The following is a 26,785-nucleotide window of genomic DNA, read 5'->3' as shown; positions in this document are numbered from 1 at the left end:
TTAGAGGATTGGGCCAAAAGAAATCTGATGAGGTTCAACAAGGACAAGTGCAGAGTCCTGCACTTAGGACGGAAGAATCCCATGCACTGCTACAGACTAGGGACCGAATGGCTAGGCAGTAGTTCTGCAGAAAAGAACATAGGGATTACAGAGGACAAGAAGCTGGATATGAGTCAACGGAGTGCCCTTGTTGCCAAGAAGGCTAATGGAATTTTGGGCTGTATAAGTAGGGGCACTGTCAGCAGATCGAGGGACGTGATCATTCCCCTCTATTCAACATTGGTGAGGCCTCATCTGGAGTACTGTGTCCAGTTTTGGGCCCCACACTGCAAGAAGGATATGGAAAAATTGGAGAGAGTCCAGCAGATGGCAACAACAATGATTAGGGGGCTGGAGCACACGACTTATGAGGAGAGGCTGAGGGAACTGGGATTGTTTAGTCTGCAGAAAATAAGAATGAGGGGGGATTTGATAGCTGCTTTCAACTACCTGAAAGGGGGTTCCAAAGAGGATGGATCTAGACTGTTCTCAATGGTACCAGATGACAGAACAAGGAGTAATGGTCTCAAGTTGCAGTGGGGGAGGTTTAGGTTGGATATTAGGAAAAACTTTTTCACTAGGAGGTGGTGAAGCACTGGAATGGGTTACCTAGGGAGGTGGTGGAATCTCCTTCCTTAGAGGTTTTTAAGGTCAGGCTTGACAAAGCCCTGGCTTGGATGATTTAGTTGGGGATTGGTCCAGCTTTGAGCAGGGGGTTGGACTAGATGACCTCCTGAGGTCCCTTCTAATCCTGATATTCTGTGATTCTATGAACTGTTGTAAGCATCATTAACTCCTGCTATGTGCTTTGAGAGTCACACTCAGAGGGATCACAGAGTCCAGCTAATAACACCATGCCTCCTGGTGTGGGCTCAAGAAGAGTAAGGAAGGGGATGCTACACTGCTGCCCAGGACCCCGAGTCTGGGAGAAAAGATTCCTTTTGATACCTGAATTCTGCTTGATTTCTGGCCTGGCCTAGCCTCCTGGCTAGTGCATACTCTCCTGGTCCCGTGTCCCAGCAGGGAAATTATGTAGACTCCACTGGAGTCAAAAGTTTGATTTTTTTTTCATAGAATCATAGAATATCAGGGTTGGAAGGGACCTCAGGAGGTCATCTAGTCCAGCCCCCTGCTCAAAGCAGGACCAATCCCTAGACAGATTTTTGTCCCAGATCCCTAAATGGCCCCCTCAAGGACTGAATTCACAACACTGCAAAGACTTCCATTGATTTCAATGGATGTTGGAACAGGCCCATAGGCTCTTCAGATATCTCCTTTCTTCCCTGGACACCTTCTTTCCCTTTAATGGCATCCATCCTGAGACACCTCGGAAATTGTGAGGCAAAGAATTTCATTCCATTTATCTGTTCCTATCTCTTCTGTTACTAAACTCTCCTTCCTGTCTCCTAGAAGGTCTATTGTCTCCTCCTCTGCACTCTTGATTCAATATGTATTTGAGGGGAAAAAACTCAATCTTGTTATTTATCTTAAACTCGTGTACATCCTTTCTCTCCTTCTCTACCTCCACTTTTCTTATTTATGCCTTTTCACCCTCTCTGCCTCTGGACCTGAACTTATATTATGATGTTTTAGACCTTGCAAACACCTCTTCCTTAGCTTTGATTACATTTTGCATTTCCATATTCAAGAACATCACCTCCTCCCTCTTGATTCCTACTGTATTTATATTTATAGCCAAAAGGCAGCACAACACTTTGTCAGACAATAATTCATCCTAGTTGTTAGTACCTGTTAATAATTATTAACCCCTTAAATCCTCTTTTTATTGTAGATTAAACTCCTTCACATATTAACTATTCTGCCAGACTCTTTATGATATTAGAAAGGAGTGTGTTTGAATTCTAAGGCCAGAGTGTTGGTTCTTGACCTGTAAGTGACCTGGATTCAGGAACTTTATGTGACCAAGTATTGGGCTTTACTTCATTATGGTTGGTGCCTCCAAATCTGTGGGATTATACATGTCAGGGAAAAGACCCATCAAACTGATAAAAAAAGTGTCTATAGAAGTAAGTTATAAACAAAACGGTGTGACTGACAAGGGATTCATGTTATGGCAGATGTTCTCTGTAATGGACTGTGTGATTGATAAGGAATCATTGTTATTACAGATGGGTTCTGTAATGGATGAAACAATGACCCATTGAAAGATGTTTTTAACTCAGTAAAACTGCTGGTTGTAACAGCTGTCAGTAATAATGATCAGATTAGAATTCCCTTTAGTTTATTGATCATATAACCTAAAAATTCCATAAAAGAAATTCCATAAGTAATTAGGTAAAACAAAAATCTCAAAACAAGACACAGTGAATTTAATTGCGGGAAAGCAATTTTCCCTTACAAAAAGGAGATCCTCTGTCTCATACTCTATAAAACACAAGGGATTTGAAAGTCAGATCGGCAAGTGCTAACTGCTCAAATCTCATCATTTACAGAAGACAGAGACACAGAGGCCAGGTTTTTACCTGATATCAAGGGTCAGAATGCATCTATTATTTCTGTATTCTGTATAGTGCTCTACTAATCTCAGATAGTTAATCTTTGATTAAATAATTCCATTTGAGTCTATTTAACAATCTCAAGTAATTAACTTCAAGCACGCAACATTATGGACATTTCCCCACTGTGTCATTTCACATTCACCTTGTCTGATTTCACTATGTGTATTTTTGCCATGTGCTGCACTTGGTGATCTCTCGAGTCCTAAATTGGACAGAAACTATAGTTTAGTTGCTTCTGTCCTCCATCTTCAGTCATGTCCTCTGCTTACTCAAAACTACCTGAAAAAATCGCCTCACATATTTTCCTCATTACATACACCACTCATAAATACAGGGCACTTTCTTCTTCAAAAACACTGGACAAGTTTTCACTCGAGTACTACCATATCCATTTTACAGATGGAGAAACAGAAGCAAGGAGGTTAAGTGACGTGCCCAATGCCATAGAGTAAATCAGTTGCAAAATTTGGATTAAAATTAAGGAATTCCTGATTTACTTTCAATCTCATCATTATTCCTCTAGATCAAAAGGTTTCTAAACCATTCTACACCATGCCCAACAGCCTGTTGCTTGAGTTGTTGTTTTTATATCATTGGTGCCACAGATACGGAAGCTGGAAAATAAATTATATTCGAAAGGTATTAGTGGATCTCAGTTCATGATTAGGTAGGCTCCTAATGCTACAGTATTAGTTCAGTTTCTTTTTTCATGTTTTCCATTTGTTATAGTGATTTCATTCTGTTTAGATATGAGCCTGAGCTATAAACTTAGGATCCAAATCTAGATCTTCCCTGCAGGCAGATGGAAACTATCTAGATCCAGGGTTTTGGCTCAGATCCATTGTTTAATTCTGTTGCTGCATCAGATTGTGCAGGTTAAACCACATCCAGCTGGAACACAGACAAACCAAACAAAAAAACAAAAAATCCCAACCAACCAACCAAAATGTGTCAAACTTTTTTTGAAACTAAAAAAAAAAAAGAAAAGATTTGGTTTGGGTATTGACCAAGTGTCTGGGCAGAGGAAGAGCTTATTTTATCCAGCACAGTTTGCCCATTCTGACTAATTGTTATTATTATTTTATACATCACATTGCGCTAGGCAGCCTATAAACACATAGTAAAACACTGTAAATTCTACAGAGTAGGAACTCAATCTAAACTGTCAAAACAGAGAAAAGATGTGAAATAAGCAGTATTATTAACCCCATTTTATGAATGGGGATCTAAGGCAGACAGACAGACAGTGACGTCTCCCAGGTCACCCAGAAATCTGTGCCAGATCCAAGAACAAATTCTAAATCTGATGAGTCACAGTCGAGTGGCTTAACCATAAGACTATTCTTTATGTTTGCAAGAAAGATATTTTCCCCCCTGGCCAACATAAAATGTATAAATGCATGGGGCCTAATTTTCCTCTCATTTACACTAGCATGACTCACCTGGCTTCAATGGAACTCTCAAAAAGTGTCCGTTTGTGTTCCTGGGTCAATTTCTTATATCAATGATCTAATACAGGGGTTCTAAAATAGCTTCCATGCTGCTGAATGTATCTCAATAGAGAGAGAGGGTCTCACACACCTCCCATCTCATTTACAATCCCATAACATCCCTGTAGCAACTACACCGATTGCTCACTTGAGCAGGTAAGATTGGGAAGTGTTTAATGTTATTTTAGCTGTCAATGTGATTTAGGAGGAACAAGGAACAGAGCTTACTCCATATAAGCAACCAGCTCTCTGGAGACCACCAGTGAGTGCTCTACAGACTAGAGTCTATCAACTTCTATTCTAAGGTAAAAAATCTGTTCTCTGATCCACATCTCAGCTCTGATATTCCTAGTTGCCCCTTGAACTCCCATTTGTGGTATTGAAAGCTCTGTGTATGTAGAGATAGAACAGACTCTTGGAATCACAGTCCACTGTGAAAATCTGACAGCAGGATTTTGCCCTTAAGTACAAAATCTGAAACACACAGTGGGGAGTGAAGGGGGAGGGGAGAGAAATCATAACAAGAAGCTTAGCCTGCAACTAACTAATTGAACTGTTCAAAGGCTGGGCATTTTGAGCCATTTTTCTTTATTCAGGCTCTCGAACATCTGTCCAGATGCTGACAAACACATACAGTAAGCTCCGTTTAATTTGAATTTGCACCTACAGGAGATGATGTTCCCATATCTATTCTTATTGCGGTTTTCATCTTCCTTGGCCGTATCCCAAGATGCCGTCTGCCCCTCGGGTAGAGCCTGAAAAATAAACAGTGGAAGAGTGTTTATAAAAAGAGTGGCCAATGCCTTCAGGTGGTTTAACATGACAAAGCTCGGCAAAAATAAAGGCGATGTATAATTCAGTACTCAACCAACCAAACAGCTGTTCTCAAGGAAGAAAAGGCACATCGGATTATGCAAAAGGCACAGCTCTGCAGAGACCATTAGCACCCTTTGGCTTATGCTGGCTAAGAATCATTTTCCTCGTGCAAGTATGGACCTAAAAGGAATGGGGAAGTGCATTTGCTTCTGGCGGCATATTTACAGAGTGAGCGACATTCCCCCTACAGTGCAGGGTCCGTGAGGGTTTCACACACATATGCTCCTGAGAAAAACCAGATGGCTGAAATGCAGAACTCAGTCTTGTAGGATATTTAAATGGAAAGTATATAGGGTGGTTTCTCCTATTTCTGGATTAATAACAGTGGGATACCAGTCTTCAGTAACTACACCATACAAACCTTCTGCTAGTTTTTTTAAAGGAATTCCTACAAGGCTTTCCCACCTTGCCCACACAGAAGGATATTATAGCTATTGTCTTTGTACTACACAGGGATTGAGCATCAAATGCTGCATAAAATGTACACCCAGACACACAGCTAAAGGACATGGCCACAGTTATAAACCTGGGATTTGTTTCTTCGAGGGGGAGGTCCCACATCCCACTGCTCGCATTTAAACCACCCTCTGACTTCGTCACATGAGTCCCTTTGGATATGATCATATGGACCATTTTCCAAAATGAAGGTTCTTATGGAAATAGCCAGGAAAAAGGCACATCTCCTGGGACATGGCCAGGGAGGCAGACTTTCCTCTCTTTGCAACATGGCTTGAAGTGTCTGTAAATTGGGATGATCACTCAAGACATAGCCAGGGAAACTTCAGCATGGGCAGTTCAGAGAAGCAGGAGCAGCGTTCTCTTTTGGGACACAGATGGCACTGACCTTCTCTTAGTGCCACTTGCATAGCTTCTCACAGCTGAGACAGAAAACCACAAACGTGAATTCTCAGCTGTAGCCCCATTCTGGCTTTGCTCAGTGTTGGGAACGTAAACGGCCGCGCCTACTTACCTTCCCCTGAGATTTTCTGTCACTTTGCCAGTCCCAAGCATGACTTGTAAGCAAATGCAGTGTTCCAAGAGAATAATAGCAGTGTTACAAACTGTATTATTTAAAATTCTTAGGAAATAATGTTTTTTTTTAATTTAACCCTTGGAGACTTTATTTTGCCTTCACTAGAAGCGGGTGGTTTGCAATAGCCCAAATTTGAAAATAAACTCACATGCATCTTCACAAGCCATCCAGGTCTATTATTGTGTCTGATTGGGGATGGAAGACAGACATAATAACCAGGATCTACAAACCTCACATTGCAATAAAACGTGATCCGAGTGACTTCTTGGCAGATCTTGAATTTCCTCTCATAGAGTTCCAGGACAGATAATGTCAGGCATATCTATGAGTGCTGTTGACAACAGGGAAGGCAAGACCCAATTCAAAAGCCCAGGAGCAAGAGGTGATAACAGTAATTGGTGAGGGCTTTGATCACACTTCTATTTCCTTTTACAGGGAGCTACTACATAATAGCAGCTAATCTCCTGGGCAAAAAAAATAAGTATAACAAAGTGGGTGTGGTTTCAGAGTAGGAGCCTTGTTAGTCTGTATCCACAAAAAGAACAGGAGTACTTGTGGCACCTTAGAGACTAACAAATTTATTAGAGCATAAGCTTTCGTGGACTACAGCCCACTTCTTGGGTGTGGGAGGCTCATTTTCATCTTCAAAGAGAAGGGAAAAAAGGTGCCTTATTTTTACATTAGGATCTAGTTACAGTACATTGACCAGAGCATGGCAATAGTCATTAGCAATCTAATCAAACTTTTGAGAAGAAAAAAAAATCCCACCTCATCATATTTATACCAGGGTGATGCTGTCTTGTCCAACCAAAGGGGATGCAGTCAGATCCAATAAAACCCAGATCATTAGGAAAGGGATTGATAATAAGAAAGAAAATATCATATTGCCTTTATATAAATCCATGGTACGCCCACATCTTGACTACTGCGTGCAGTTCTGGTCGCCCCATCTCAAAAAAGATATATTGGAATTGGAAAAGGTTCAGAAAAGGGCAACAAAAATGATTAGGGGTGTGGAATGGCTTCTGTATGAGGAGAGATTAATACGACTGGTACTTTTCAGCTTGGAAAAGAGGCGGCTAAGGGGAGATATGATTGAGGTCTATAAAATCATGACTGATGTAGAGAAAGTTAAGGAAGTTTTGTTTACTACTTCTCATAACACATGAACTAGGGGTCACCAAATGAAATTAATAGGCAGCTGGTTTAAAACAAACAAAAGGAAGTATTTCTTCATACAACACATAGTCAACTTGTGGAACTCTTTGCCAGAGGATGTTGTGAAGGCCAAGACTATAATAGGGTTCAAAAAAGAACTGGATAAGTTCATGGAGGATAGGTCCATCAATGGCCAAGATGGGCAAGGATGCAAAACCATGCTCTGAAGTGTCCCTAGCCTCTGTTTGCCAGAATGTGGGAATGGGTGACAGGGGATGGATCACTTGATGATTGCCTGTTCTGTTCATTCTCTCTGAAGCACTGCCAGTGGCCACTGTCGGAAGACAGGATACAGGGTTAGATGGTCCATTGGTCTGACCCAGCATGGCTGTTCTTATGTTCAAATAACCCTATCCTGCCATTGATTTGAGCATGAAACTTCCCATTTAAATTGATGAGGATTTCTGCTGAAAGAAACCACTGGCCTGATATGACCTTAGAAGATTCAAGAGGAAGCTGATGATTGTTCTTCTCACTGAACACTGAGTTATTTTACACTATACTAAGATATCAATCTCTGTTTGAATGGAAGGCACAGATTCCCTGTTTGAGGGTACCATTTGTGCAGATGCTTTTCCATTAGCAAGATGAACAAATTGAAGAAACTGCACCACTAACCTCCAGATCTGTGATCGGCAATGAGGTAGGTAGAGGTGTGGCTGTTAATATTTGCATCTACAGCTGAAATGGAAGTGCAAAAATAACAGGCACAAATTAAACTGCATCCACAAAAGGGAGACCACATCTGAAATTCTACACTAGAAGTTTTCTTTTTATAACAAGCATTTCTGCACCACTGAGATGAGACAGGATTTCTGTTACCTGTGCAATATAAAAAACTTGTAACTAGTTTTCATTCTGCTAATTTAAAAATCAAAATAATTTTATTATTTAAAGCAGGATAGATAAAAGTCATGATTAAAAAAAAATCAAAACAATTGTCCAAATTTAAATCAGATGTTTTATTTATGTGTTACTAGCTCTTTATTTTTTTCTCATTTATGCTCAAGAGTGACTATTCTGCACTTGTTTATTTAGTTAAGCGCTTTCTGGTTGTTTGTAGAATTTCGGTGTTCACAAGATCTGGGTCTTAATTTTCAATGCTCTTTTCCTACAGAAATTTTTGTAAAATGTAAATAAGATCCCTACCAGTTAGGAGACAAACAGTATTTATAATTTATTATATAATTTATAGATAACAAAAGGATTCTATTCCCTCAGATGTACATGGAATTTGTAGCTGGAAGTAAGGACTGTGAACCGAGTGAGCGGTGAACAGAGGAGAAGCCATCAGAGATAGTTTGCCTGCGGGGGGGAGTTCCCACAGAGTTTTTGCCTTTCAGGCATCTGTGAGCAGTAAATACAACATCTGAAGAGGCTCTTAGAACGAAGACAATATTGATAGTGAGTGATCAGCTGTTGTGACCTGCACAGGATGTACTATGTTTGTCTTTCTCCCAGATTATAGAAGTGAATTTGTCTGTATGAAATGCAAGCTGGTCTCCATATTGGAAGAGAAGGTTAAAGACTAGAGACCCAAGTATCAACCCTGTGCTGCATCAGAGAAAATGAAGATTTTCTGGATAGAAGTCAGCGTTTGGTTCTGCAGGCACAGCACATGCTAAAGAATCAGAGAGGGCAGTGCAGAACGGGGAAGAAAATTGGCAGCATGTGACCTCCAGAAGAAGAAAGAGGATAACCCATGTACCCCCAATGCGGATAGAGGTAAGAAACCATTTTCAGGCCCTCTGCACAAGTATTACAGCGGAGAATGGTTTGGAAGAGTCAACTGAGGGAAGGGATAAGAAGGAGACCCTATTGACCAGAAAGCATGGGATGCATTGTCCTAGGGATGGGGGTTCCACGACCACCACTCCCAAGAGAACGAGACAGGTGATGGTGGTCGGGGACTCCCTCATAATGGGGACAGTGTCATCCATCTGCCGTCCAGACCTGGAAACTCGAGAAACGTGCTGCTTGCCTGGAGCTAGAATTCAGGATGTGACAGAGTGTCTGCCGAGACTGATCAAGCCCTCAGACCGCTACCCCTTTTTACTTCTCCATGTGGGTACCAATGATACTCCATGTGGGCACCAAGAATGACCTTGAGCGGGTCACTGCAGGCTACGTAGCTCTGGAAAGAAGGATAAAGGAGTTTGAGGCGTAAGTCACGTTCTCGTCCATCCTCCCTGTTGAAGGAAAAGGCTCAGGTAGGGACCATCAAATTGTGGAGATAAATGCATGGTTGCGCAGGTGGTGTCGGAAAGAGGGCTTTGGATTCTTCAACCATGGGATGCTGTTCCAGGAAGAAGGATTTCTAGGAAGAGATGGGATCAACCTAACGAAGAGAGAGAAGAGCATCTTTGCAGGCAGGCTTGCTAACCTAGTGAGGAGGGCTTTAAACTAGGTTCACCGGGGGATGGAGACCTAAGCCCGGAGGGAAGTGGGATACCGGAAGGAAACACAAGGAGAAGGGTGCAACAGGGGATGCCTCCTTATTCATACTGAGAAAGTAGGGCAATTGGCTAGTTATCTTAGGTGCCTGTACACGAATGCAAGAAGCCTGGAAAACAAGCAGGAAGAATTGGAAGTCCTGGCACAGTCAAGGAACTATGATGTGATTGGAATAACAGAGACTTGGTGGGGGTAACTCACATGACTGGAGCACTGTCATGAGTGGGTATAAACTGTTCAGGAAGGACAGACGGGGGAGAAAAGGTGGAGGAGTTGCACTGTATGTAAGAGAGCAGTATGATTGCTCAGAGCTCCAGTATGAAACTGGAGAAAAGCCTGTTGAGTGTCTTTGGATTAAGTTTAGAGGTGAGAGCAACAAGGGTGATGTCATGGTGGGCATCTGCTATAGACCACCAGACCAGGAGGGTGAGGTAGAGGAGGCTTTCTTTGGACAACTAAGAGAAGTTTCCATATCACAGGCCCTGGTTCTCATGGGGGACTTCAATCACCCTGACATGTGCTGAGACAGCAATACAACAATGCACAGACAATCCAGGAAGTTTTTGGAGAGTGTCGGGGACAACTTTCTGGTGCAAGTGCTGGAGGAACCAACTAGGGGCTGTGCTCCTTTTAACCTGCTGCTCACAAACAGGGAAGAATTGGTAGGAGATGGCAACCTGGGCAGCAGTGACCATGAAATGGTCGAGTTCAGGATCCTGACACAAGGAAGAAAGGAGAGCAGCAGAATACGGACCCTGGACTTCAGAAAAGCAGACTTTGACTCCCTCAGGGAACTGATGGGCAGACTCCCCCAGGGAACTGGGAGGCTAATATGAGAGGGAAAGGAGTCCAAGAGAGCTGGCTGTATTTTAAAGAAGCCTTATCGAGGGAGCAGGAACAAACCATCCTGATGTGCAAAAAAAATAGCAAATATGGCAGGCGACCAGTTTTGCTTAACAGAGAAATTTTCAGTGAGCTTAAACACAAAAAGGAAGCTTACAAGAAGTGGAAACCTGGACAGATGAGTAGGGAGGAGTATAAAAATATTTCTAGAGCATGCAGGGGTGTAACCAGGAAGGCCAAAGCACAACTGGAGCTGTGGCTATCAAGGCACGTGAAGGGTAACAAAAAGGGTTTCTACAGATATGTTAGCAAGAAAAAGAAGGTCAGGGAAAGTGTGGGACCCTTACTGAATAGGGGAGGCAACCTAATGACAGATGATGTGGAAAAAGCTGAAGTACTCAATGCTTTTTTTCCCTCGGTCTTCACAGACAAGGTCAGCTCCCAGACTGCTGCACTGGGCAACACACTATGGGGAGGAGATGAGCAGCCCTCAGTGGTGGAAGAACAGGTTTAGGACTATTTAGAAAAGTTGGACATACACAAGTCCATGGGGCTGGATGCAATGCATCCAAGGGTGCTGAGGGAGTTGGATAATGTGATTGCAGAGCCATTATCTTTGAAAACTCGTGGAGATAGGGGGAAGTCTCAGACGATTGGAAAAAGGCAAATATAGTGCCCATCTTTTAAAAAGGGAAGAATCTGGGGAACTACAGACCAGTCAGCCTCACCTCAGTCCCTGGAAAAATAATGGAGCAGGTCTTCAAGGAATCCATTTTGAAGCACTTGGAGGAGAGGAAGGTGATCAGAAACAGTCATAGATTCACCTGATTGCCTTCTATGATGAAATAACTGGTTCTGTGGATATGGGGAAAGTGGTAGACGCGATATACCTTGACTTTAGCAGAGCTTTTGATAAAGTCTCCCTCAGTATTCTTGCCAGCAAGTTAAAGTAGTGTGGATTGGATGAATGGACTATAAGGTGTATAGAAAGCTGGCTAGATCATCAGGCTCAACAAGTAGTGATCAATGGCTCGATGTCTAGTTGGCAGCCAGTATCAAGCGGAGTGCCCAGGGGTCGGTCCTGGGGCACAGGTGAGGCCACATCTGGAGTACTGCGTCCAGTTTTGGGTCCCCACTACAGAAAGACTGTGAACAAATTGAAGAGAGTCCAGCAGAGGGCAATGAAAATGTTTAGGGGGCTGGGGCACATGACTTATCAGGAGAGGGTGAGGAAACTGGGCTTATTTAGGCTGCACAAGAGAAGAATGAGGGGGGATTTAATAGCAGTCTTCATTCACCTGAAGGGGGGAGGGTTCACAAGAGGATGGAGATAAGCTGTTCTCAGTGGTGGCAGATAACAGAACAAGGAGCAATGGTCTCAAGTTGCAGTGGGGGGAAATCTAGGTTGGATATTAGGAAAAACTCTTTCACTAGGAGGGTGGTGAAGCACTGGAATGGGTTACTTAGGGAGGTAGTGAAATCTCCATCCTTAGAGGTTTTTAAGGCCTGGCTTGACAAAGCCCTGGCTGGGATGATTTAGTTGGGGTTGGTCCTGCTTTGAACAGGGGTTTGGACTAGATGACCTCCTAAGGTCTCTTCCAACCCTAATCTTCTATGATTTTATGAATGGGATAAAAGCCAGACTTCACACTCCATAATAGGCACTGAGAAGTCCATCCTGAAATGCCTTAGGTACCAGCCACAAAATCCAAAATAAATAAAATACCCCAGTAGTGCAGCATGGGTATGCAGTAAGCTATTCACTTCTGGGGAGCTGTATCAATGCTGTCCTCAACCACAAATAAAAATGAATTTGGGCATCTGTCTTCCTCACCTTCCACACTGGCAGTCTTTGCTCATAGGAAGCTTAGACTAGGATCAGAGGTGCTGCAAGTCAGAACTAAAGTGTACTGAAGGTTGAATGAGTGACATTTAAACAAGCCATCCCCACATTATGCCTCATTCTGACCAATGTTATCAATTCCTGTTGTTAGTGTCACATTTTATTCTTATATATATATAAATTTATTAAATAACAACAGCACTTGTGAAGGGCCAGGTCAAACACTGAACCATAGGTATATCAGATGCGCAAAAAAATGCACCTGTTCCTTGTTTGCTGACAAATCCCTGCATTCAAAGTGTAAACCGAGTGCTCACACAACACAAAATGCACACACAGATCCTGCTTTGTACACACCAATGCAGAGTTCTGCACACCTAACAGGCATGTACGTTTTAGCATGCGCACTTGGCTTAAAACTTTGCCATTATTACAAACTTATGGGGGAGAGAGGTACTTTTAAAATAAATCTGTGATTCAATTTCCCAGCAGTAGCACAGGGAGAAAATTTGCAGAGATAAGAGACTGCCATGGATGAGGGATGATCCTGGCTCAAATAGATGTTTCATAAGAGTAAAATTATTTGATATCACATCACTAAATAGATTGTAATTTATGAGACCTGCTGGCAAAGTAAGGTAGAAAATCAGCTCTTTAAAGGACAAATGTATTTGTAGGTGACATAGGTACTAAACTATATAATGTATAAAAACCACAATATAAATAAAACAGAGGTCTAGCCCATTTGTGATTAAAGATCTTGGAGTGCTTTTTGCAAAATAAAGTTGTTAGCCTTCTGTTCAGCCAAATTCCAATTTGGGACAATATAGTCTGTCAATTTGAAATTACCCTTAGTAGTTTCAACAGGATATGGTCACCCTCCCTAACTTTGTAGTGTTGTTGTTGGTGATTGTGGCTGCATTTTGGCAGTGGGTGAAGCATTCCCTACATACTGTGTACGGAAAGCCAAATTCTTCTCTCTAACCGATCAAGGAAATCTAGATGACTTCAAAACAGTTGTGCCCCTTTAATAAAGGGCAGGATTTTGCATGTGATTTGTGAACCTGCAGAATATGTAGTGGTATCTCTTGGAGTGAAATGGGTTATGTAAATCTACGGTATATTGTTATCATTATATATACATGGCTAGCACTTTCTGGAGAGAGGCCTATCTCGTGGAGCTGGAGTTGCATTGATGTTTTTTATGCTAATGCAGGGATCAGCAATCTTTAGCATGTGGCTCACACCAGGGTAAGCACCCTGGCGGGCCGGGCCGGTTTGTTTACCGGCCACATCTGCAGGTTTGGCCGATTGCAGCTTCCACTGGCCTCGGTTCACCACTCCAGGCCAATAGGGGCGGCTGGAGGTGGCGGCCAGTACATCCCTCAGTCCGTGCCATTTCCCGCAGCACCCATTGGCCTGAAGCGGTGAACCGCGGCCACTGGGAGCCGTGATCGGCCGAACCTGTGGATGCAGCAGGTAAACAAACTGGCCAGTGTGCTAAAGGTTGCCAATCCCTGTGCTAATGGGTTATTTTGAGAATTACCAAGGCCGGTGCCAAGAGCCACGTGCACTCTAGAAACTGTTTATTTTCTCTTTTAGCATCAAGACCTAAATCTTTGGAGCATCTGCAGGAGAGTGACATGCAAAGTTGATTACTGTTCATGGGGGCAAGGGTTTACTTGAGTAAATCCCCTTTGGACCTATAAGAGAATAGACCCCATTGTTTCAATATTACGCAAAGCCCATCAATTAATTGTCAACCTAGCATGCAGGATAGTGGAGATGCTAGTTATTGGGCCCTATCTGCTCTCTGCCATCCTATAGTAACTAGAAACATTCACCCTTATGAGTCTATAATGTCGTCAGATCAAAACAGAGCTATTCGGCTTGCCCCAGAAAGGTAATTCCCATACTCTTTTTATAATAATATAAGCCAGCACAAGTGCTTCATGCCCAATGCTCTCTTACTCACAGTATTTAAAAATAAACTGCTTTCATTAAGTTGCCCATTTCTCACAGCTGCTGTTATTTATGAATCATTTTAAAGAAGCTGCAACATATCACCTTATGGCCACCCTACAAAGCTTATTTCACTCATTACCATTACAGCTTGCCAGAGCTGAATTTCATTGACTGATTGTGCTGGTTCCTTCTCTTCCTCATTCCTACCCCTCTCCATACAGGTGCTGCATAGTTCTCTTTCATATCCTCCTTGGTCTCTTGTTATCTTTCTTTCTATCATCTTTTTCTCTGATGTTCTCTAATTCTCACCACCCTGTTGGTTTTTGTGCCCTCTTTTTAATAACTAGCTTCTTATCTCTCACTTCTGAGCCAGAGGTTCTAGCACAATGGAAAAGCCAATAATTCTTTAAGGGTATCTCTTGCTTTGAGTTTACTGTTCCACATGCAGCTCGTGAATTTATGCTTTAATTTGATCAATTGCTACAAAGCATTTGGGACTGCAACGGAGTAGAAATCAAAAGAAAAAGCTTGCTTGCTTATCCAGACTTGGCTTGCATTACTTTAGTTATACTACACCAATGATAATGGGAGAAGGGAGCTCTGATTCTTTCACTGTTTCACCTGTTCAATCTCTGCTATACCCGCTCTTCTGGGGAAAGGGTAGCCTTGGACTCTAAATTATAATCCACACTCGCAAAGGAATGGATCCAATGGTCTTGTAAATGTTCTCCATCTCCTCTTACAATGCTATAATCCTGTTACATGGACCTATGAAGCAGATAGCCCCCAATAATCACTATCACTACAGGAGAAGTGGGCTTGGAGCCACTACAGAAGGTAAAGGAATATGGTTATAATCCTAGCCACAGAAACACAAAAAGGGGGACATGATTACAGTTCATTCAATTAATAAAAAAGCCTCTTAAAACGATCATTCTCTACTCCTGAGCCTCCATCCTGACTTGAGAGTTGCTGCCACTTATCTATTTACTTATGTGAACAAATGTTCCTCTCACCTCATACTCCTCTTTAAATCCATAGCCTTGTCCTCGTTTCATCTGGGTGATGTGCTGTAGCAAGTCGGCCACTCGGATGGCTGGTTGGAACTGCCCCCTGGGGTAGGACATTTCCACTGGCTCACAGCTCCTGTACGGATGGGTCTGGATGGTCAGGGTTGGCTGGGTCATTTCCCCGTGGCTGCTCTCTGTTTTAAAGACAGGGAGACAAAACAAGCTTTTACCTATCCATTATTTCCGGTCTCATTCCTGTGCTGTTTGCCCACGCCCAACCCCATAGGTCAGTGCAGGTAAAATAAAGAGGAGAAGCAAGTGCAAAACCACACATGCCCAAACCATCCAGAAAGACTAAGGCACGCTCAAATATTTGTAGTGTAATCAGTCAGTGAGGCAATGAGAAGGAGACAGGAACAGGTGTGGATAGCCAAACAGGCACAACAGTGACAGAAGTAAATGGCATATCTCAAGAAATAATGCATGTTACAATCATGAAATCTGCATGGCAACTCCACTGGAATGATATACTTCTGTTCACAAAGCATGACTGCCCTGCACAAGTGACCAGTGATTTTTGGGTGCTCAACCATGGATAGGACTGATTTTCAGGAGTGAGTGCTCAGCATCTCAAGTTGGGCACCCAGAAATTTGGAAACCCAAAATTGTTAGTCACCTTTGAAGTAAAGTTTAGGCCTAACATATATATTTCAGTTTAAGAAATGTAATGTCATCTGAAAGAACAACCACACTGCACAGAAATATGGCTAACTTGCACTTATATTTCAGAAATGTAAATTTATCAGAAAAAAATGTACCTTTTCAAAAGAAATGGATTTAGAAAACATCTCCAGCACTAGGTGAATGAAGACTGTAGCTTCATATATTCAGGCAGAACCCTAAGTGTATGGCACAATACTCCTAATAGACAATAGAACAGAAAGCACTCCTAGCACCACATGATCACCAACCAGGATTCTTCTATTTAACTACAGAAGTTCTGTTTAGATGCAACATCTAGTTGCTAGTTCTTGTTTCTTTCCAAATGAGCCAACTTAATTCAAGCATTTGATCAAGTGAGTCTTTGTCTTGGCACTTCGTTAGGGATCTCCTAGGGCTCTTAGTCATTTGCATTAGTTACTAATCGTTCTAACCACTATCACCACATTCACATATTCCAATATATAGCTTCTTCTATCCAGAATGATCCAAAGTGACTGGAGATTGTATACAAAGGGATTACTTGCTCACTATTGGAAAGGGATAGAAACTAGAAACTATTCCTTGTCAGCAGCACTACTACAGTAGCATTATTCTCTTTGCCCCTTTTAGGAGGCGCAAAGAGAACAAACTAATCCAGCTGAAACTTGAGGGTAATTTTAGGGAGATGGACTATAACTGCTCAAGCTGAATTTTGGCTATAGCAGGAGGGTGAACACTCCTCCTCTTGCAGAAAACACTACAGAGTTTTAACTTATCCAATTATCAGAGATGTTGGCCACCTTCCACTCATTCTGAAATCTACTGGAGTTACAGGTGATCAGCATCTCTTACACCAAGTCACTGGTGTTAAGATATTTTTCAAAATCCAGGCTTCAATAAAGCAACATGCATGCGACACACAAAAATAAATATGAATTTGGCTTTAGCAAAACCACCAACACATATAACATCAATAAATGTGGAATTTAAGGAAGAGTAACATCTAAGCATTTGTATAATAATTCTAATACTGTTACTAATTACAATGTGAGAACTCTGAACAGAGGGAATTTCAAGGCTTATTAATTTTCCTAGTTGGCTTTGTTTCCCCAATGCATCTTTCCTTACCTATTCCCTATTAACCTCCGATAATGGAGAGGAGACTATTTTTATGACGGACCATTTCCGACACACATACTATGCTTAATTTTCCATTATTAGGTTTAATACAAACCCAATTTCACAACTGGCTTCTCTGAGGAGCCTACAAGTAATGCTACATTTTTATCAGCCCCAATTAGAAAACATTATGATGTCCCTCTTTGAGAGGCAGCCTTAAAACTAATGTGCAGTTCTATTAATAATTTTTACCCACTTCTCTTTTAAATCACGTCCTCTGCACTGGACCACCATGTGCTGAAATCTTAAACTAGAGGTTTCTGTGATGTGGACAACTACATTACAAGGTTTTTGTGTGTTTATCTCAACTGAAATGCATTTCCTACGGGCTTGTCTAGCTGGAGAATTAGTGAGCAACAAGTAGGGGTGTAAATCTACAGCATACCAGAGCGCCATGCACTAACTGGCCATGTGGACCCCGCTACTGGACACAGGAAGTTCCCTAGCACACTTCGATATACTAACATCAGGCAATGATGAGCTTTCCATGCTCACTCAGAACAAGCTGTGGGAACTAACTGGGTGAAGACGGCCTAACCTGGATTTTCTGTGCCTGCAGTACTCTGAGTGGATTCCATGTCCACCACTGGGAGGAGAAGCTGACCTGGTTATTTGTGTGAACTTAGAATGGTCCAAGGCTGCATCCACAGACATTTTGTTTTGTACCAAGCAGGGAAAAAAAAAAAAAAAAAAAGGAACTTGAATCTTCTTCACGTACACAAATTGCTGTGTATGAGGTGAGTCAAAAGTTCAGATGGTCTGCTAATAATGCCTTATGAAACATATTGTTCCCTCTCTGTCTAATCACCCCTTGAGACTGAGCCTAACCATGGTTAATGAAGCACTCAAGCAAGGCACTACACCATCTCTCAAGAGGTGCTGTTTGCAGCAATTTTATGAACAATTCAATATGCCCTGGAATGGAGGAGAGGTAGCAAGCAAAGTCTCATCTCTAACTAGGGCAATCAACCAAAAGGGTCTTTGAAGCGCATTTTAGACAGGCTTTCCTTTTCCTGCAGGTTGTAGAAATAAAACGTACTGCATTGCTAAGGGCACTGTAATTACAAGAAAAAAGCAACAAAAATAATATTCGCTCTGCAAATTCACACTTCTGATTGTCATTGTTACACTTAACATGGGCTATAGCAATTTGTCACCATGCCCCTAAGACAGACTGCTCTGAACTCCCACAGAAATCAATGGGACCGTAGGGTGTTCAGCACCTCACAAGCTCAGAATCCAGTATGAGTCACTTACTAGTGCTTTATGTGACTCTCCACAAGAACAATAGATCAACATAAAGGAGAATTTGGGGGAAGATGTTTATGAATTCACTTTGACACTCTCCTTTGGGGAGTAACAGAGTGTAACTTGCCTATGTGAGCTGGAGTATCAGTGAGTTCCAGCTCTATGTGGTTCAAACTGAAGTCATTGCAACAAGATATTATGTGATGAAAATCCCTCTACCAATGAAACACAAGATAGAAGTATCTTCCAGTGTCTGATGAATAATCCCAAAGACAGGAAATTATTGCCTGATTGATACTAAAATACTTACTGTAGAATACTTTTGTTGCTATCTAACTAAACAAATAAAATACATCCTCATGACAGCTGGTAAATTCTCTGGCAGATGTCATGTACATTATAGGAAGCACCTGAAAAATTACCTCCCCAATCCTACAAACTGCTCAGCATGAGCAAATCCCTGAACAACTATTCCAGTAGGGCTACAGGCAAAAGCCCTGTCCACCCAGAACAGTTTATAGCATAGAAACCTCAGATTCCTCCTTTTTTAATGTTATCTTGGTTCACAAACTTAGTTTTGTTACTGTGAGATAACACAGAGGAAGAACATACACACTGAGGGTGTCTGCAGACAAGAAAACCTAACTTAAGCTTCAAATGACTCCAGTCCTACTGCACTAATGTGTGTCCTGAATACACAGAGAAGTTTGTTTAGAATCTTTTCCTTTAATATCCACCAGCTCTTTCTGCTTCTGAAATGATAGGCTACGTAAATGTAATCATCTCTATTTATATTTTTTTCTCTTAATGTTGGCAAGTGGGTAATGCGATATGACTTCCTTTGCACAAAATAAATTATATTTTGAGTGGGGTTTGTGATGGATTTAATTACACACATATCCAATCTCTGTCTACTAGAGTTAGGGTTGTCAATTACTTGACATCTCTTAAGGACTGGTGTGGCATGGCTAATATCTTTCTCCATTATGCTAGTGATACGGTGGCACTTAGTAAAATTAGCTCACTTTTTTATGTGCATAGGGTTTATTATATGACAAATACCCAACTCGAAGGTGATGCACTATATGCATGGTGCTATGACAAACATGAGTAAAAATTATCATTTGACTAATGATATTGATTTAGCCAAACTGGGCACGTTAATTAGAGATGAGCCAACTGGAAGCATGGTTTGATTTCCTAGCCATGTTAGAGGCAGTCTGGAGAGCGCATCCTTCATTCATCTTTCTTTTGTGGGAAAGACAACGAGCAGCAGCTGATGTGTTAGCCATGCTGGCTCGTGATGGAAAAAAAGCAAGGCTGGAGAAAATCAATTCCCCTTGGTCTTAAAAACACCACTGCCACATTCTGGCAAACATTTAATACTGCATATACTAACCTTGACTGAAGTTTTTGTGCATTTCCTTTCCCAGCTTCACTAACAAATGGGATATGTGCTTAAATAAGGAAGGAGAATGCACTGCTACAGTGGACTTGGACCTGGGACTCTTCAGTTCAAGCCCCAGGTCTGCCACTGATTAACTGCGTGGCCCTGACCAGGTCAGTATTTCTGTGTCTCATGTGTAAAACGAGGCAAAGCACACCTAGCTTAGGGTGTTAAGCAGTTTAATTCATTAGTTCAGCTAGTCAGTAGATTGCACTGAGAACCTCAGAATACCATACCCACCTGCATCTCCCCATACCCAACTGTCTGATATTTCCAAGGAAAACTTTGCCCCTGCCTTGGAATGCTTCTGAAGCAGGAAGTCTTCTGCACTGACTGCATGTGGCCATGTAGTCAGTCGGTCTCACAGGAATGTCATCAGTGAGACTCATCAAGCAACAACCTTCAACCTCCTAATGCAGGTTATTTCACAGCTGCTTATTCCACTGCAAGTGACATTTAGTAAATTGGGCTGCTGCACAGGCAACACCCACGGGGCTGGCATGCCGTGGGAGGCCACAAAGAGTATGTGAGCCACCAATTTTTAAACCTCTAACTGCTTACAAATATAAAAAATAACCCATCCTTCAGATCAAGAAGTCAATGATGATGCAGCGCACTAATGAAACAATATCATAATCTTCACCTTTAAGCTGCTCAGAGATATACTGTAGATAAACCCAGGGCATGTGTGTAATTGCACAGGACCAACCAAGAAATGGATAAATCTAGGGCAAATTTCTCCATGTGTTTAAATACAGGCCAGATTGTGTGTGGTTTCTGCATAAGTGCATGGAGGAAAGGAAGGTGCAGGGAACCTTTCACTGTCTTGTTCCCCATGCGCAGGGACCAGGCAGAGTTAAAGTTCCTGTGCTCCCCTGAGGGCTGCGGTTGCTTCGGGCTGGCACCCTCTCGGGTGGGTGCAGTGGGGACAAGAGCGGGGGGAATTGGAGCCATGGCCAATGTTCATTCTACACACTAGGAATGGCAGCTAGCTAGGTGCAACTGGAACAACATGCTGCACCCTTTGAAGAGTCCCTCCACCTCCATTCATTGGGGAATGCTGGGAGATAGCAGCAATGCACAATGCCTCCCAAAATAGCCCCTGACGCAATACAGTTCTAAACCAGCCCTGATCAGGGCTGCACCTTTGTGGTCCAAGCTGGGCCATAACGAAACAGCCAGGACACAGGCCTCTCCCGCCTCTCTTGCTTTCAGTGAAGTATTAAATTTCCCAGCACAGACACTTGCAAGCATAGTGCCTGAATCCAGGGATGTTTCATACCAGAAAGTTAAGCAGCTAAAGAAATGCATTATAAAAGTATTAATCAAGCAAAGGGTGGGATGGAAGCCAAAAAAACCCATCCCCTGTGTCTTTCTATTAACAAATCATGTCACAACTGAGTCTGGTGAGTCATCTAGTATCACAAACACTGCACATTTATTAGCAGAAGGAGTAACAGATGGGAACAAATATGCCAAGCTGCAGGTAGCATCGTGTGATGGATATTGGTTTCTGGGGTGGCTGATGCTCTTTCTCCCATATTTTTACATAAACCAGTTTTACCATCAAACTATTTTGCAAAGGCAGCTTTGTCCAGTGTCTGGAGAATGGGATTGGGAAGTCAGGAAAATACAGTTACTTACCCTAAAGTAAGTGTAGTTCTTTGAGATGATATCATCAGTGTGCATCTCACTCCAGGTATGCATGCTCCACTGAATTTTTTTCCCCATAGAATCATAGAATATCAGGGTTGGAAGGGACCTCAGAAGGTCATCTAGTCCAGCCCCTGCTCAAAGCAGGACCAATCCCCAACTAAATCATCCCAGCCAGGGCTTTGTCAAGCCTGACCTTAAAAACCTCTTTTGAGTAACAGTGTCCATTAGGGCCGTACATATGCCCTGTCCTCTTTAAGCTCCCAGACAAGGGCATGAAAGACAGGACTGCCATGACACTCCTTCAGTTCCCTTGCAACTCAAAGCTCAAACAGCAGGGATGCAAGGTAGGTTGTGGGATCCTCACTGACTATAACTTCTCAAAGAGCCAAGATTACTGAAGGATAAGTAACCATACTTTGAGTATGGATCCCACTCTAGGTGACTGGCAAACACTATCGTCCCCAGAAGGTGGGAGTGAGGAGATTCAGCTATATTTGTCAAATGGAGATTGAAGTACTGCTCTTCCAAACTTGGCATCCATGTCAAGTGCACAGTTTCACAAAGCTCAGTGGATTACTCCATGTGGCTGCCTTACTAATCTCAGAGATAGGTATATATCTGAAGCAGTCCAAAGATGTTTCCTGAACCCTACTAGAGTGTGCTTTCATATTTGGGGGTACAGGTTTGCTAGTCAATTTATAGCAAGTGGAAATAAATTGTGTAATCCACTGAGATTCTCTGGGATGAGACAGATTGGCCCTTTGATGTCAGAAATGGCCATGAAGAGGTAGGGAGAAAATCTGAAAGGTTTGATCCTGTTGATGTAATAAACCAGGGTCCTGGACAACATCCATAGTACAACATTTTGTTTCTTCTGGCAACATATGGGGCTTCAGAAAGAAGATTACTAAAATGACAGACTAGTTCAGGTGGAATTCTGAGACCACTTTAGGGATGAATTTAGGATGTCGTTAATTCACCACTTTGTCCCTGTGGAAGGATGTTTATGATGGTCCAACCATGCGAGCTTGTAGTTCTCTTGACTCTTCATGATGGCTACGGGAAAGACCATCTTGATGATGAGATTATAACACAAGCATTCCACCAACGCTTTCAGAGAAGGCTCCTTAAGCAACAGGAGAACCACATTAAAGTCCCATACGGGACTAGGGTCTTTGGCTGACGAGGAAGTACAGAGAAGGCCCTTGAATAATCTTGATACTGCGAGGTGTAAAAAGGCCATATGTGACCACATCGGAGTAATATCATGCAGATATTACTGCCAGATGGACCTTAAGGCTAACCCTGATGCTTCAGGAGCAGCATGTAATCCAGAATTTTTGGTATTGGAATCTCAACTGGGTTCACAATGTTTTGCATTGCCCAAATGGATTTTTTCCCCCACTTCAAGGAGTAAGGCTTCCTGGTGGAGGGTTTCCAATGCTATAGAAGGATCTGATAGACTTGTAGGGATCAATCTCTGTTGGGCTTGCTCATAGTAAATATCCAGGCTGTCAGATGTAACAACTGAGGGTCCTGGTGCAATATTTGACCCTGGTTTTGTGAGATCATGTCTGGACAGGTGGGAAGGCATATGGAGAGCTGGCTGGATACCTGTAGGAGATCCAACAGCCAAAATTGCCTCTGCTATTAAGAGGCTATCGTAATGACTTCAGCTTTGTTCTGTAATATTGGATATGATCCTGGGGATCAGGGGGATTGCTTAGAAGGCACAGAGTAGTCCTCAAGACCAACAAAGCACAAAGGTGTCCAGATGGGAGCTGATGCTCACACCTTCCCGGGAACAGAAGTCCTTGCACTGGCATTGTCCAGTGGCGAAAAGGTCTATGGTGGGAGTTCCCCACCAGCAGAATATCGGTTCTAGAATGGATTTCCATAGTGACCACTTGCGGCTGGCTATTGCATTCCTGTTTAGGAAGTCTATCGGGTAATTGCTGACCGCTGGTAGGTGCAGAGTTACTGGAATGACTCAATGCTGATGGTGCCATTCCCAGAAATCGATTACCTCCAGGTAGAGAGGGAATGATTGAGTGCCTCCATGCTTGTCTATATAGTGCTTTGCTGATGTGCTGACCATCAGGATCTGCATTGTGGCATTTTGAAAGATGGGTAGGAATGCCATGCAAGCCAGTCTAGTGGCTCTCAGTACCGAGATGTTCATATGTAATTATAGATTGTCCTGAGATCACAAACCTTGCATTTGCAAGTGGCTCCACCCTGCCCCTGATGTGTCTGTGACCAGTGTCATTGTTGGGGAAGAGACTGAGAAGGGTAACCCTTTCATTACATTCAGTGGGAAGCCATCTGTCTGATGTTATAACAGACAATGTCCGGTGGTATGGCATGAGGCAGCTTCCCAAGGTTTCTATACAGCTGTCCGCCATCCCAACAAATTTCCTGATGGGTCATCCCAGAAGGTGGAGAAGGATCGATGCCCTTTGTTTTACCAGGGTATTTCCTGGCCAGGTACCTCCATTTGTCCATGGTACCCTGTGGTGTGCAGTCTCTCATGATGCAATGTCTGAGGGTGGTATGCCCTTCGATAGGGTGGAGGAATGTAGATCCCCAGCAAGCACTGGGCTGCTTTGGAATATTTCCATGCGTGTAGGGCCCTACCAGTCCATTCACTGAACTGCTCTGACCCCTCAAAGGGCAAGTCTTCAATCCTGGCTCATACTTTAGGAGGGATACCTGAAGCTTGGAGACATGACACTCTACAAATGGCCACTACAGTGGTCACAGACTTGGCCTCGGTGTCAGAGGCCTCCATCACTGCCTGTAGATGGCCATGAGCTGGTCTTCTTTTATAATGTGTTTCAGCTCCTCTGTTTTTGTGAAGGTGTTTAGCCAAGAAGGTTGTCACCCTATCCTATGTCAAAAAGTCATATTTGGCCAGCAATGCCTGACAGCTGGCCACTCTCAATTGGAGCGAGGCTGATGAGTATGCCTTTCTTCCAGACGGATCATAGCATTTGGGATCTTTGTCCTTCAGCATGTTTTTGGTGGGTCTTGACTTCTCCTGAGCAGTTGAGACCACCAGGGAGTCAGAGTCCGGTTGGGAGTCAAAGTAATCAAAACTGGAAGTGTTTCCTGGTACCAGGTTTTGGCACATGTAACTATTGCTGGAATAGTGTCTGGCATTTGCCACGAGGTTCTTGCTGGGTCTAGGATGACTCATTTATAAGGAGCAGGGCTGTCCTTTTCAGCCTACTGGGTCCAACGTGTGAGATGTCAAATTTGGGGGTGTTGATGGCTTCTGTGCCACTTGCTCTACAGACGTCTTCAAAGTCACCCGCCTGCTAGATGGAACGCTGCAATGTGTGGGCTTGATTGTTAGACACATCTTTGAGGTCAAATCTCCTGGCTCCAATGCCATTTGCACACACTGCTTCAGAAGATGGTGGTACAGCGTCGCATCCCTCAAGTTGCAGGTTCTTGCAGAGAAGGAGAGGCAGATCGAGCAACTGTTTGGGATGTGAGACTCTCCCAAGAAGAATAGGCATTTGCTGTGCCTCTCTTTCAGTGCAATTAGCTCATCACAGGATGGAGAAGGCTTGAAGTCTGTAGGGTTTGAGTGCACCATTCTAATAACCTGTATAGGGGGAGCTATCCAGAGGGGTTTGCAAGCAGTTTTTAGTTTGACAAACATCAGAACAGACCTGGATAGGAAGAATAAATGAACGAAGGTAATTCTGAGGTATCTCAGAGGAGTGGAATAAGCTTTTGGGAAATTTAGCCAAAGGAATCATATAGCAGACTGAATACTCACTAGCTTCCTTCTTGGTGCCATGGGCAGTAAGAGGGAACTGTGAGAGGATTGTGGTCACCCCATCCTTTGTGCCCTCATAGAGGAGCATGAGGTAGCACAGGGTGCATGCATGGGCCTGACACTGCTATTCAAAAATATCTGGTCTCATCTGCCTGGGGCACATACACACCTACTGTGGGATACCACACTGACACATACTTGAAGAACTACTCCTGGGTTGTGATTCTGGTTTTGTCCGCAACTCACCAGGCAGCCTTCAGCAAGTTGCTAAAGGCCTTCTTTTCAGAGGGGTTGACTACCTGTCGCTCTTCACTTCAGCTGAAACTGTGGGTGCACAGCATCTCTGAAAATCATGGCTTTAACCTTTGTGTCTCAGTTTCCCATCTGTAAAATGGAAATGGTAATTCATACCCACCACATAGGTGGGCTGTAAACATTAGTTAGTTAAGAGCTTTAAAGTGGGTTGAAGATGTAAAATACAAGAATAATTTGATTCTTAATAATTATTATTGTTTTTCTCTAAACACTGGGATTTTGAAAGCCTTTGTTTTTTTTCCTGTAGGAAGTCTGGATCAAGTCATAGATAATCTTCCCTTTAGCCTCAAATTAAGAAGTGTGCAGTTCACACAGTGATTTAGCTGTCCTAACAAGACCACTGTGCTCACTACCCAGAATACAGGTGTGAAAACAGCTCCAGCAAAATAGGGGCTTCTGTTCTGACAGATGCGAAGTGCAGAGCTGAGGGTGGACAGCACCTCCCAGTATACTGCAGCAATAGGCCTTGTGTTGTGTAGGGAGCACAGCTGTGATATGAATCCACATTTAGATTTCTCTTAGACAACATTTTGTCTTTGGGAAACTAAGAAATACAACCCGACTGGGAAATGGACACATTCTCCCCCTGGAAAAAGAACCCTTTCTTCCCAAAGTCAGTATTGTAACAGATTGCATGATAAATTTACGTACTGCGACAGTCTCTTCCAGCCTCTCTTTGTTCCTTTGCTGTTACCATGTAATACAGTGCACTCATGTGCTTGCGTGTAATTTTTTCCTGGTCTAACTACTGGGCTACTACCTGCTCAGGGTAACGTTTAAGACAGCTGCAGTAGATTACTGTGTCTGGAAGGGAAAAGTTACTGCAGATAATCCAAAATGACAGGTCTGATAAATACCACTGGGTAGATTCTGATCTTCCACATATCTGTTTTCTGATTCATAGCAGAGGAATTGCCTTTTTCAAATTCCACACACAGTAAGCACAGGCGTCCTCAAGGGAGATCCAAAACTGGTAGGCTATTATTACTGTTGTATTCAAGGGTACACCCGTAATAAGTTTCTGAATAGCTCTTTCTCCTTTAGCCAGCTTAAAAGTTTCTTCTGACCATTCTGCTGTCTCTTTGTTAATTTGATGGGGCAGCATATTCTTTTTAAAACTCCAAAGAATGAAAGTTTCAGAGTTGGATACCTGAAAGC

The 26,785-nt window shown here is 42.8% G+C and overlaps 1 protein-coding gene across 4 annotated transcripts in view; it reads right to left on the bottom strand.

The window, feature by feature from the left end:
- Positions 1 to 26,785, bottom strand: part of PTPRT (protein tyrosine phosphatase receptor type T) — a 699,175-nt gene that overhangs the window by 34,285 nt on the left and 638,105 nt on the right. For all 4 annotated transcript variants that reach the window (XM_054046511.1, XM_054046508.1, XM_054046510.1 and 1 more), the window contains 2 exons: positions 15,297 to 15,484; positions 4,716 to 4,803 (listed from right to left, as the gene is read on the bottom strand). In XM_054046511.1, coding sequence (XP_053902486.1) covers positions 4,716 to 4,803; positions 15,297 to 15,484 — 276 coding nt within the window. The remainder of the gene's footprint in view (positions 1 to 4,715; positions 4,804 to 15,296; positions 15,485 to 26,785) is intronic.

The sequence above is a fragment of the Malaclemys terrapin genome, chromosome 12, assembly GCF_027887155.1.
Source record: "Malaclemys terrapin pileata isolate rMalTer1 chromosome 12, rMalTer1.hap1, whole genome shotgun sequence".
NCBI lineage: Eukaryota > Metazoa > Chordata > Testudines > Emydidae > Malaclemys > Malaclemys terrapin.
Note: the sequence above shows the minus strand (reverse complement) of the source record. Positions and strands in the feature narration are given on the sequence as shown.